This window comes from Pogona vitticeps, chromosome 6, assembly GCF_051106095.1.
Source record: "Pogona vitticeps strain Pit_001003342236 chromosome 6, PviZW2.1, whole genome shotgun sequence".
NCBI classification, from domain to species: Eukaryota; Metazoa; Chordata; class Lepidosauria; order Squamata; family Agamidae; genus Pogona; species Pogona vitticeps.
In genome coordinates this window covers 84,873,614-84,885,982 of record NC_135788.1, presented here as the reverse complement: position 1 = coordinate 84,885,982, position 12,369 = coordinate 84,873,614, and the positions used below count along the sequence as shown (strand labels likewise).

The following is a 12,369-nucleotide window of genomic DNA, read 5'->3' as shown; positions in this document are numbered from 1 at the left end:
AAGTTATTTGGTCAATTTACTGTGCATTAATTTTGGCACAGTGTTTAAACTGCTGTACTACAGGGATGTGGTGGCACTGTGGGTTAAACCACAGAAGCCTCTGTGCTGCAAAGTCAGAAGACCAGCAGTCGTAAGATCAAATCTACGTGAAAGAGTGAGCTCCTGTTGCTTGTCCCAACTCCTGCTGGCCTAGCAGTTTGAAAGCATGTAAAATGCGAGTAGATAAATAGGTGCCACCTTGGTGGGAAGGTAAAGACATTCCGTGTCTAGTCGCGCTGGCCACGTGACCATGGAAACTGTCTATGGACAAACGCTGGCTCGACGGCTTGGAGACAGGGATGAGTGCCGCGCCCTAGAGTCAGACATGAGTGGACTAAATTTCAAGGGGAACCTTTACCTTTAATACAGCCAAAACTGTACTCATGACCTGGGGTTCAGTCCCAGGTAACCAGCTCAAGGTTGATTCAGTCTTCCATCCTTCCAAGTTTGGTAAAAAGAGTAGCCTGCTTAATTAACTTGTAAACTGCCCAGAGACTGCTTTAAGCACTATAGGGCAGTATATAAGGAGAACACTTAAAGGTGTATATTTTGATAGGTATTTTAGGACTGCTTTGTGTTGTTATTATTGTTTTGGTGTGCCCCAGGAACAAGTGTCTGGTTGTTTGGTTGCTTCTTTGCCTTTTTTTTCTATTGTGCTGACTAGACCAAAAAGCCTGTTCTGCACGGTGGTTGCACTGAACTCAAATGGCTGTTCTCTCTTTGCTGATTTTTGGGTACTTCACTGTTGTTGTTTTAATTGATCAGTGGGTGAGTCTGTAATTTTTGCTTCTTGTGTAGGACTAGTGGTGAGATATCTGGGCCAGGGAAGCATCTTTATGTGGCCTTTGGTGATGGTATACACTAGGGCATGGGCACTGCCAGAGGCCTTCTCTATAAAATAGTGCTTTAATAGGTCTGATGGTTTCTCATATACTGTTGCCTGTTTTTTGGAGTACATTGATCCCCTGTTGCCTTGCCCTATCTGCTTTTCTGGAGTAGTTTTTAAGGGTTCTTTGTGACTTTTGGAGTGCCTGAAAACATGAATGAGGAACTCAAAATGAGTATTTTCCTTTTGTGTAATGAAAGCACTCATACACAAAAAAATACAGCAATGAAAAAGGCAAAAAAACCCCCCAAGAAATATTAAATTGTTACTATGTACATCCCTAGTTCAGATTGCTTCCTCAAAGAAAAAACAATAACATGCCCCGCACCTCCAATGGATGAGATCATTGTAGAATCTCTGCCTGACTAGTCTTAATGAAGCCTAAGACTGTAACATCAGGAACTGTCTCTTTAACAGGCAAGTGAGCTCCTTGGATACGGAACAGAGTTGACCAAGACCACATCATATGTCTTACGTAAAGCTTCAGCTAGCTTTAGCTTCTTGCCAGGACCACATCCTTCTGCTGGGCTCACACAGAGCTATCAAAGGTCCTATTTTCATATGTCACCTTGACTTGCCTACTGAGCTTAGCTTACCTACTTTTTTATTTTTTATTTTTTAAAAACATACCTACATACAAACAAAAACCCACAAGACAAAACAAAGAAATATATAAGACGGACACAACATATAGGTGGGGAGGTATTTTCCATACATACTTATCCATTATATACTTCTGACTACAGTAGATCTTATGCCCTATTTCCATACTACCTCATGTTATATACTCATATTATATTTCATATCTCTATTTCAAAATATCTAAATTAATATCAAACATTCTGAATTTGTAATGATTTTATAAATTCTTTCACCTGCATTACCAGCTATCCAGTACTTATCATAAACATTAGCTTAGCTTACCTACTTGATATGACCTCAGCTGTCTTATCTACCTTGATTAAAATTTACCTGTCTCAGCTGTCCTTCTGCAAGCCTCAAGTAGTAAAAAAAATAAAAATAAAATAGTACAATATATGCAATGTGCTCTTTTCCCAAAGGAATGTACTAGGAGTTTATTGGTAGGATGATCCTCTTTAAAATTTGTACAGATCTCATCTGAACCTGAAGAAACCTACACACTTTGGATGTAAAAACTCTGTCACTACCACCTAGATCAGTGGCGGTGAACCTTTATGGGCCCAAGAGCCCAAACTGGGGGAAAAAGCCCAAACCTGGTGTACTGCGGCAGTGGAACCCAAAAGTGGCAGCGGTGGAACTGGAAGTGGTGACGGAAGGGGGAATCCTGGGCACGGAGGTGCCTTGAGACGCCACTCTGGATCTGCCACCAGTGCCCCAGGTGTTCCATAGAAGCACTAGCACCGTAGCTGCAGCCGCCTCCTGAGGTTTGGCTGCGGAGGGGGAGTATGGCTCACGTGCCAGCTGTGGCAGACATGCCATAAGTTTGCCATTGCTGACCTAGATATATATTGGTAGTGAAACCCTGCAATTTTAAACATGTAACAGTTTAAATTGAGATCATTTCCCTCTGAAAATGTATGTTCTAAGGTACTCAAACTTTCTCTAGGAAAATTTATCATGGAATTTATTTAGCCTGCTAATATAGCATTTCATATATAATATATTACTTCCTTGTAGCCTGTGTTGTTTTACTTCCTTGTAGCCTGTTTGTTTTCCTTTCAATCTTGTTTTGTTTTGGTTACCCTGATCTCTACATTTACCCTCTGTTTTGAAATCTGGGTCATGACTACTGACTTGGCAAATTCAGAAGTGTAACTTCTCATGAGTATAACTGCTTGCCCATGATCTATACTAGGGGGAGAACCCTGCAGAGTTCTCCCCCTAGTAGTATCATACATCTCAACATAAAAGGCTTCTTTTTGATCAAAAACACAGGTACTAAGAATGAGGATGCTTAGAAATTAAAAAGAAAAAAAGATTGTTCTGGATTGAACCTCGAGTCAATGTTGGTCTTGATCTGCCATGTGGATAGTATAAGGCTTCTTCCCCAGTTCTTGTGCAAGAGATGAGGAAAGAGAACCACTAAATCAGATTGGGTTTAGGTGCGGAATTATTAAAAGGTATGGTAAAAGGTGAGAATCTTACAATTAACTTCTGGATTTTGGGGAATCAGATGTTATTGTGAATCTGAAATTACTTGCTTACTTTCTTTTCAGTTCTTATAACATATGCTGAGCCTGTAACAGATAGTTATAAAAATATCCCATGCTTGCTGCTTTCTCCTGCAAAGAAGGGAGGTCTACATGGAATTTCTATTTACTGAGCAGGAAGATGGAACACTACCAAGAATGAAGTATAATATGAAACATTTCCCACACATATGAGTACCTACACCTATGAAATGATGTAAAGTGAGAACATCATGTTTTTCTACAGCCCTTCAATTTTGTTTCCTATATGAAACAATATAGATTAAAAACCTCCTGAACAAAAGCAAGCAGTATTAAATATGCTTGAAAAGGCTGTGAAAGGTTATTTCTTATGTTCATGCTCTTTGCAACTCTATAGAAATAGTTGCTCCCAACAAGGATGATCGTTAGGAAAATAGTGAGAACAACCCAAATAGTGAGACATCTCTATTCAGATGTCTTCAGAAGTAAGTAGTCTTCTCTATGGTTCTGGGAGTGTGTCCTGCAAGCAGGAGGTCCACATTCAAACATGCTTGATGGGCTTTTCTGCAGCAGTGGGCCGGTGCAACCAGGAGCTTGGACTGCCCACCCCCACCTCCTCTAGCAGCCGGCCATTCAACAACCGAGCAGGGAGAATACCCATCCTGCCTCCTCAGCTGAGTGGCCAGCTGCTAGAGGAGGCAGGGAATGACAGTCCAAGCTCTTGCCCACACTGGCCCACCACCACAGAAGGAAGACCCTAGTGGCATACAACAACATGTGAGTGAGCCAGCCAGTCAGGGTATGGGGGGAGGGAACACATGGTACCTGTGGTGCTATGTGGGGGCCTTCATACTTAAGTCTTGCCCATCTCTGGTAGGAATCTATCTGTAGTTTCCTGCTTCCCTATACCTCCATTCTTCATTAAGAACAGTATAGAGATTAATGAGCACTGAGATTTTCTTAAGGAGTATTTGCCAAAGAGGGCTAAGACCTTTAGCCTCCAATGTAACTATTAAGTATAATGTTGTCTTCTAGGACAAAAATCATGCCTTGTTATGATTTTAAAAACAAACAAATCTTTTTCTTGATTTTTCTGTCTAAAGTTATCATATAGTTGTTGCTGTTGTGTAACTTTAAGTCAGAAGTGACTTACATCAGCCCTAATAGACAAGCAGAGCTTCTGGTAGCAACCAGTTGCAACTGTTGTTATTCTGTGCTGTCAAGTTGGAACCGATTTACAGTGACCCTAAAAGGTCTTTCAAGGTAAATGAGATATCTAAGAAATTCTTTTTTCAGTTCTCCTCTCCCAGTGAGTTTCCATGGCTGAGCAGGGATTTGAACCCAAGCCTCCTGAGTCCTAGTCCATTACTCTATCCACTACACCACACTTGGTATCCCATCAAATAGTTACCTTTCTATTAATGGGAAGTCTTGAAATCCATGGCCTTTCACAAGTACGCACAGCAGAAATGGAAGATATACTAGTCTGCCTCAGTTCTGGTCTGGTGTGATGATCTCGCTTCTTCTCAGTCTGCTCTCTGGTTGGCTCTTGTTTTCTCAAGCAAGCCTAGGAGAAACAAATCTGCTTGAAAGGAGGTGATACATAGAGCTTGCATTAAAGCGATGATGCACCTGACTGCTTTGCTATCCATACTGCTCCCCCACCCACTGATACATCCACCTTTCAATATTCTGTGTTCATGACTTCCATGGAAAAACTGACACCATGAATTCCACTGTGAATAAAATTTGCCTACCTGATATTCTGAATCCATCTTGTGCTGCATCTCTCTCAGATACTGAGCATCGTTGATAAACTTCTGTCTTTCTTTTGCTTCATACATGGCAATACTTCAGGAAAACATACAGTATATATAAAACAGGCTATCAAAAGATTTCCTTTTTGTTCAGATTAAACAACCAGTGACTCAGACAGGCTACAAAAACAATTCAAACAACTAAACTGATGTAATCTTTGTTTGTTTGTCTGTTTAATATGCCACCTTTCTCCCCAAAGGGGACCCAAGGGAGCTCACAACAGATGAAACAACAGATTTAAAACACTATGTAACTATCACATTTTAAGAAATTAAACATATACAGTATTAAGATTTAAAATGAAGTTTAGAAACAATACAAAAACATTAAAAAAAACCTGTAAGTTAAGATACAGCATTCCTGAGATAACTTATTGCTTAAAAGCCTACCTGAAGAGGAAGGTCTCTATCTGATGATGGAAGGACAAAAGGGAAGGACAGTGCATTTCAAAGCCTGTGAACAGCCACTGAGAAGGTCCTCTCTTGTGTCCTCGCTGAAAAAGCTTGGGAAGGTGGTGGAACTGATATGGGTTTTAAAGGTGATAACCAGCACTTTGTTGGACCCAGAAACAGACTGACTGCCAGTGATGCTGTTGTAATCACGGAATTACATGCTCCCTATAACCAGCCCCAGTCAGCAGTCTGGCTGCAGCATTTTGAACCAGATGAAGTTTCCAAACACTCTTCAATGGCAGCCCCACATAGAGCATTTTGCAGTAATCCAAATGGGAGCTAACTAAGGCATGTGTCACTGTGGCCAGGTCACACATGTCACAGATCAGGCACAACTAGCACATCAGCTTTAAATGTCCAAATGCACTCATGGCCACCACTGAAACCTGTGTATTCAAGCTCAGGATTGAGTCCAGGAGCACACCCAAACTGTGGACCTGACAATCTAAAGCTCTCTACATTCTGAAACCTTTCCACTAAACTTCTGTTTCGAACAAGGTTTACCTATATCTGTGTTGTATATAATACATTACATGTTTGTTCTGCATTTCTGTAATGCATTTTCTGAAATGTTCTTCAGGCAAATGTCTCCTAGTCATAATGTTTGGAATTGGCAAGGAAAGAATAACAAACAGATGAATCGTACTGCTATCAAAATATGCTATACAAGAGTATAGTGCACCCTCTGTAATTTTCAGTACTTATCCAGTAGTTATGAACCTAATAATATAACATTATGTAGTGTGGGAGTAATGTGTCAGAAGCAGGTGCTCCGACATTTACCTCCTGGAACCACCCACAGGTCAGGAAAGCCTGACACTCCCTCACAGAAGGGACTGGGCTTGTATTGGTTTTGGGAAATGGGGAAGATTTTCAGTCTCTCTTTAAAAGATTATTCTAGTTAAAAGGCCACTGCAATCACATCAAGTACAGTATACGTCATAAGATGTTGGTTTCTCCAGAGTGCAATCTTCTGTAAGACTAGTGAGAAGCAGAAACTCACTGGGACTGCAGCATGAATCATATTAACCTTTGCTTTTATTCACACAAAATATTTTGAAAATGGTTATTTAGAATCTAACACATAATCTTAGAATGGGAACGAATGTTTGACAACATGGTGATACAGAATGACAAGTACTTTCTATCTAAAATATACATTAATATCCAAAGAAGTAGCCATGTTAGTCTGTCTCAGCATGTCGGCAAAATTAAATGGGAAAAATAAAAGCAGAAAGGAGAGGGGGAGCAAATTATTGTGGCATTTAAGAAAACGAATAGATTTGGATGTAGGTTTTTGTGGGGTGAAGTAGGTTTTGATCCACAAAAGCTCACGCTAAAATAAATCTGTTAATCTTTCATGTGCCATGATATTTTGCTTTCTCTCCCTCTCTCCCTCTTTACTTTTGCCAACATTATTCAATATGAATATAAAACAGAGTGATAAAGGATGCTATGGTACATTTGGCTCTTCATAATGGAAATACATGTAGGTTTGGGAAGACCTCTGGGGGAAAAGTAATTGCTTTTCTTTAAATATGATACAAAAACTGTTTTTAAAATAATAAAGGTAATGCGTATTCTTAAAAAATATAATAAATATAAATGGGCATTTTTAAGATACTGTATAAAAAATGTCCATTCCCTGTCTATGAGTGGATTTTTTTTATAACTGGAGGACAATTTCATACGTCCAAACAAACAAACAGTTATTGTGGGTTTTTTAGGTTCTTTGGCCATGTTCTGAAGGTTGTTCTTCTTAACGTTTCACCAGTCTCTGTGGCCAGCATCTTCAGAGCCCAGAGCCCAGATCCCAGAGTGCTGTCCTCTGAAGATGCCGGCCACAGAGACTGGCAAAATGTTAGGAAGAACAACCTTCAGAACACAGCCAAAGAGCCTGAAAAACTCACAACAACCATTAGATCCCAGCTATGAAAGCCTTCGCAAATACAAACAAACAAACCCTGATAAACTACAAAATGTTAGTGGAACAGATGTTACATTACCCTGTGCAACTACAGATGGTACACTTCATTTTAGCATATACTAGTGGTAGAATTCAGCTTGCTTGGTATTAGGGGCTAGGAGTCTGATTCCCTATTGTGCCTCCTGGAAGAACAGTCTGCCTGTACACCCTTGGGCAAGCTGAACAGCCCCAGAGCATCATCAGAAGGAGGAACTGGTAAACCCCATCTCAGTACTTTATTAGAAAACTCTTGAAAGGGATGCCATAAGAGAGACTTGACAGCACATTATTATTAATGATAGAGTTCACCATAACTGGTAATGGCACAATATGCAAAATATTCAGGCAAACTACAATAACATGTATGAGAACAGGGAATAGCCATTTTATCATTTGGTCTTGCCATTTATTTATCCAGTTTCATCAATATGACATCTACCTAAATGATTCAATCAATTTTATTATGAATATTGTTCATTAAACAACATTTTTTTTAAAAAAAAAATCCTGTTACTTGCAAGATCAGAGATCATGTAGGAGAAATATCAAGGCACTGGCACAAATCTTTGCAAGGAAGTGTGAAGCTGAATAATCTAGGATTGCTTCCCATATGAATGAAGAAGAAAAATGCAGAACTCTTTACAGTCTCACTAGCCTTGAATTGGTTTGGATATCTAGTAGACATATACACACATATCGTATACCAACAGTTATCTTGCTTTGAACCATATCTACTGGGAAAAAAAATCTTCATTTCCTAGATGCAACTTCCCCAACCTGGTGCCCTCCAGTTGTGTTGGACTATATTTCCCATCATCTTCAGGCAACATAAAGGATAATGATTGTTTGCATTGGAGTACAAAACTATTGCCTCCAGTGACTTGCAGGAACCTTTGGGGGTTTTAGGTAAAGTTTCTGTCAGAATTTCTCCTCTGGTTTATCTGGAGATGCTAGCAATTGAACCTGGGATCTCCTAGAAACTGAACACATACTCTGCAAGCCACTGTGGTGTTAAAATAATTTAGAAATGAACCAATCAACATAACCTATTCTTCTTTGCCTTGTTTCAATTTCATCTGAGTTAATCAATGGTAGAGATTCTACAGTTCAGCTAAAGCAAATAATGCTGTTTGGTCCAATATCCTTTTCTATGCTCACTAAGATTATTAATCTTAAAATGACTTACGCTCAGGATCACTGCAGCTGCTGTTGCCCTCTCATTGTGATGCCTTTTATGCAGAACTGATCCCCTGGAGGCAGGCTGGCCACACTATGTATAGTAGAAGAAAAGGGAAGAGGGAAAAGGAAAAGGAAATGGAGAGAAGAGGAAAGGGCATGGGAAAAAATGGAAGATTTTGTTGGAGAGAAGGCAGAGAAGCATCAAAGCCAGCCAGGACTATGATTCTCTGCGATCCAAACATTCTGTTGCCCTCGGTATTTTCAGTGACTTAACAGTATTCTGAGAACAGTGACATGTCACAGCTGAGAATATCCACCATAACATACAATTCTGCGCACAATCACTAAATTTTGTAGGAAATTATTATTAATGCATACACTTAAAAGTTACATAATTTAGTCTGGTGCAAAGATGGGGATAATCTGGCCCTTCAGCTGTTGTTAGTATATAACTCTCATCTGCATAGCCAGTGGCACAAGATAATGAAAGCTGCAGATTGATAGTTACTGGAATTACATAGTAACTAAATATGCCCAGTGACAACAAGAAGCAAAATCTGCATCATAAAAATGCCATGAACCTAGTGTGGGATAAGTGTATTGAGCACTAAAGGGGAATAATAACTGTAGTGGACAGATATTTATTATAAAGATGGCATACTAAGAATATATAGGTAACATTAGCTACCATGTACAGCGTTTACTCGGGTTTCAAGACTTTTGTTTGTTTAATCATTTAGTTGTGTCCGACTCTTTGTGACCCCATGGACCAGAGCATGGTTCCTGTCCTACATATAGGTTTCTCAGGAGGTAGATAAGGTGGTCAGGCAGTCTCATTTCTTTAAGGACTTGCCATAGTTTGCTGTGGTCCACACAGTCAAAGGCTTTCGCATAGTCAATGAAGCAGAAATAGATGTTTTTCTGGAACTCTCTGGTTTTCTCCATAATCCAGCGCATATTAGCAATTTGATCCCTAGTTCCTCTGCCCCTACGAAATCCAGTTTGTACTTCTGGGAGTTCTCGGTCCACATACTGCTGAAGCCTACTTTGGAGGATTTTGACCATAACCTTGCTAGTGTGGGAAATGAGTGCAATTGTACGGTAGTTGGAGCATTCTTTGGCACTGCCCTTCTTTGGGATTGGGATGTAGACTGATCTTTTTCAGTCCTCTGGCCATAGCTGAGTTTTCCAAACTTGCTGAATATAGCACTTTAACAGCATCATCAAGATTTTAAATAGTTCCACTGGGATGCCATCACCTCCACTGGCCTTGTCGTTAGACAAGCTTTCTAAAGCCCACTTGACTTCCCTCTCCAGGATGTCTGGCTCAAAGTCAGCAATCACACCATCTGTGTTGCCTGGGATATCCAAATCTTTCTGGTATAGTTCCTCTGTGCATTCTTGCCACCTCTTCTTGATGTCTTCTGCTTCTGTGAGGTCCCTACCATTTTTGTCCTTTATCATCTTTATCTTTGCACAAAATGTTCCTTTAATATCTCCAATTTTCCTGAACAGATCTCTGGTTTTTCCTTTTCTATTATTTTCCTCTATTTCTTTACATTGTTCATTTAAGAAGGCCCTCTTGTCTCTCCTTGCTATTCTTTGGAAGTCTGCATTCAATTTTATATAACTTTCCTTATCTCCCTTGCATTTTGTTTCCCTTCTTTTCTCTGCTATTTGTAAGGTCTCGTTGGACAGCCACTTTGCTTTCTTGCTTTTCTTTGGGATGGTTTTTGTGGGATGGTTTTTGTTGCTGCCTCCTGTATAATGTTAAGAGCCTCTATCCAAAGTTCTTCAGGCACTCTGTCCACCAAATCTAGTTCCTTAAATCTGTTCTTCACTTCCACTGTTTATTCATAAGGGATTTGGTTTAGATTATACCTGACTAACCGAGTGGTTTTTCCTACTCTCTTCAGTTTAAGCTTAAATTTTGCTATGAGAAGCTGATGATCAGAGCCACAATCAGCTCGACGTCTTGTTTTTGCAGTAGACGCTCATGTACAGCGTCTACTGGGGTTTCAAGACTAGCTCAATTGAATTTGTTTTACTGTATATAGTTACATTTTATCCCACGGATGCCGTATTAAATTATCAGAGTTGCCTTATGTTACTTGATAATCTCCCTTTAAACAGTTAGGAATTACTCAGAAGAATAAAATAAGAATTTAGGAAAAGTTGATCACATTCTGACGAACCAAAGTAATCGTAGCACTTCCCAAGTTGGTGTGTTAGCATCAATGGCATAAGTGTTCAAACCTGCCCAGATGTAATATAGAAACACCAGCTGGCAACATCAGAAGGCAGTGTGCAGAACCTCAAAGTTAGAGCATAGTGAGGCTCAGGCAGGTCAAATTTCCACTGGACTACAGCAAGTCTCTCTTAAGGTAGCTGACAGTTCATTCCTCACTGTGGCTCCAGAAGAAGAGCTATGGGCAAGTGAGACAGTTCCAGAGCACCCTTCCACTGTAGTTAAGCAGTAGTACTACAGTCAAGACTCTGCTCATGTCCTGCGTTTGATCTGAACAGGCAGGAAGCTGGCTTAAGGCTGACTCAGCCTTCCATCCTTCCAAGGTGAGTAAATTGAATAAAGAGGGGGGGTGGGTGTGTGCAGCTTGCATAATTAAACTGCAAACCACCCAGAGAGTGCTTTAAGCAGTATGGGGCAGTATATAAGCAGCACACTTTGCTTTTTTTATTCAAAAACAAGACACAGTATTTCACTGGTATTATATAACAAAACACAAATTTTAATGAAAGGCCTAAGTATTTTTATGATGATGATGATAATCATGACTATTATTATTGCTAAGTTTGGGGCAGGGCTTAAAGAGGTAAGAAACTTCCTTAATGTGCCAAGATGCACCAAGAGGACTCCCCTGCTTTTGTAATGTAAGGCTTGGTGAATGGATATCAGGATGGTAGTGTTAGTTTCCCCTGCAGGGAGCAGTCGTTCCCCTTTTGCCGTCAACGCAAGAAGCTCCCTAAAAACCGCTTTATCCTTTAAAACGGGGTGGTGGTGGGGGGAGGAGGTTGTAAGTGGATAGTTTATTACTTCCAAACGTCACCAGGGCGTGTGTGCAAGAGTGGGAGTCTGGGTATGCAAGCTGCTGTGCTCGGCTCTTCTCTCCAGAAATGGACGCTTCCTTGGGGAAAAAGAAAATGGGAACAGCGGCGGCTTCCCTTCGTTTCCGCCAGGAATTTAATGACGGCAAAACGGGCGGGAACCGGGGGGGGGGGGAGGAGGGCGGAGCAGAGAAGGACCGGATTTTCCTTCGGAAGATAGCCAGCCTTGCAGATGATGTCAGCGCTTCCACCTCGGGGAAATAGGTGGCTTCCGCATCGACGCGTTTCACCCCCACTGAACCCGAGGTGTGGGGGGGACGCCGGGGGGGCAGTGGTCTCCCTCCCTAAAACCGGGCTGAACTTCGGGAGGGGAGGTTTGGTTGACCCGCCTTGCTCTCCCCCCCCACGACGCTTCTCTCACCTTCCTTTATTCCTCGCCTGCCTGTCTCATGGGCGCGCGCTCTCCCTTCCCCTCGGACTCAGAGCCCGGCGGGCAGCGTCTTTTCGTTGCTATAGCAACTCACACAGTTCCGGTTTGACCATGTGGGGGTGGGTAGGTGGGGGGGGGGAGGGGAAACCTGAGCGCGCCCTATGGCAACCCGGGGACCGAACCCAGGCGTAGGAGATAGAGAGGAATCTCGCTGCACCCGAAAGCGAACATCTTCCCATTTTAAGTCGAGAAGCCATCTTTAAATTTGCTCAGAGGGGAAAAGGGGGGGGGGGAAGGTGCCCCTTAAGAAAAGGAGGGTTTTGGAGTGCGGCTAAAATATGCGGCAGGGTGTCCATACAGAACAAACGGAGGGGAGGAAGAAG

At 41.4% G+C, this 12,369-nt stretch overlaps 1 protein-coding gene across 3 annotated transcripts in view; it reads right to left on the bottom strand.

The window, feature by feature from the left end:
• MARCHF10 (membrane associated ring-CH-type finger 10) overlaps nucleotides 1-12,073 on the bottom strand; it is a 63,260-nt gene extending 51,187 nt beyond the window's left edge. For all 3 annotated transcript variants that reach the window (XM_078377743.1, XM_078377744.1, XM_078377742.1), the window contains exons 1-4: nucleotides 11,978-12,073; nucleotides 8,501-8,584; nucleotides 4,836-4,929; nucleotides 4,490-4,645 (exon numbers count right to left, since the gene is read on the bottom strand). In XM_078377743.1, coding sequence (XP_078233869.1) covers nucleotides 4,490-4,645; nucleotides 4,836-4,922 — 243 coding nt within the window. In that variant the 5' untranslated portion in view covers nucleotides 4,923-4,929; nucleotides 8,501-8,584; nucleotides 11,978-12,073. The remainder of the gene's footprint in view (nucleotides 1-4,489; nucleotides 4,646-4,835; nucleotides 4,930-8,500; nucleotides 8,585-11,977) is intronic.
• Nucleotides 12,074-12,369: the final 296 nt, after the last annotated feature.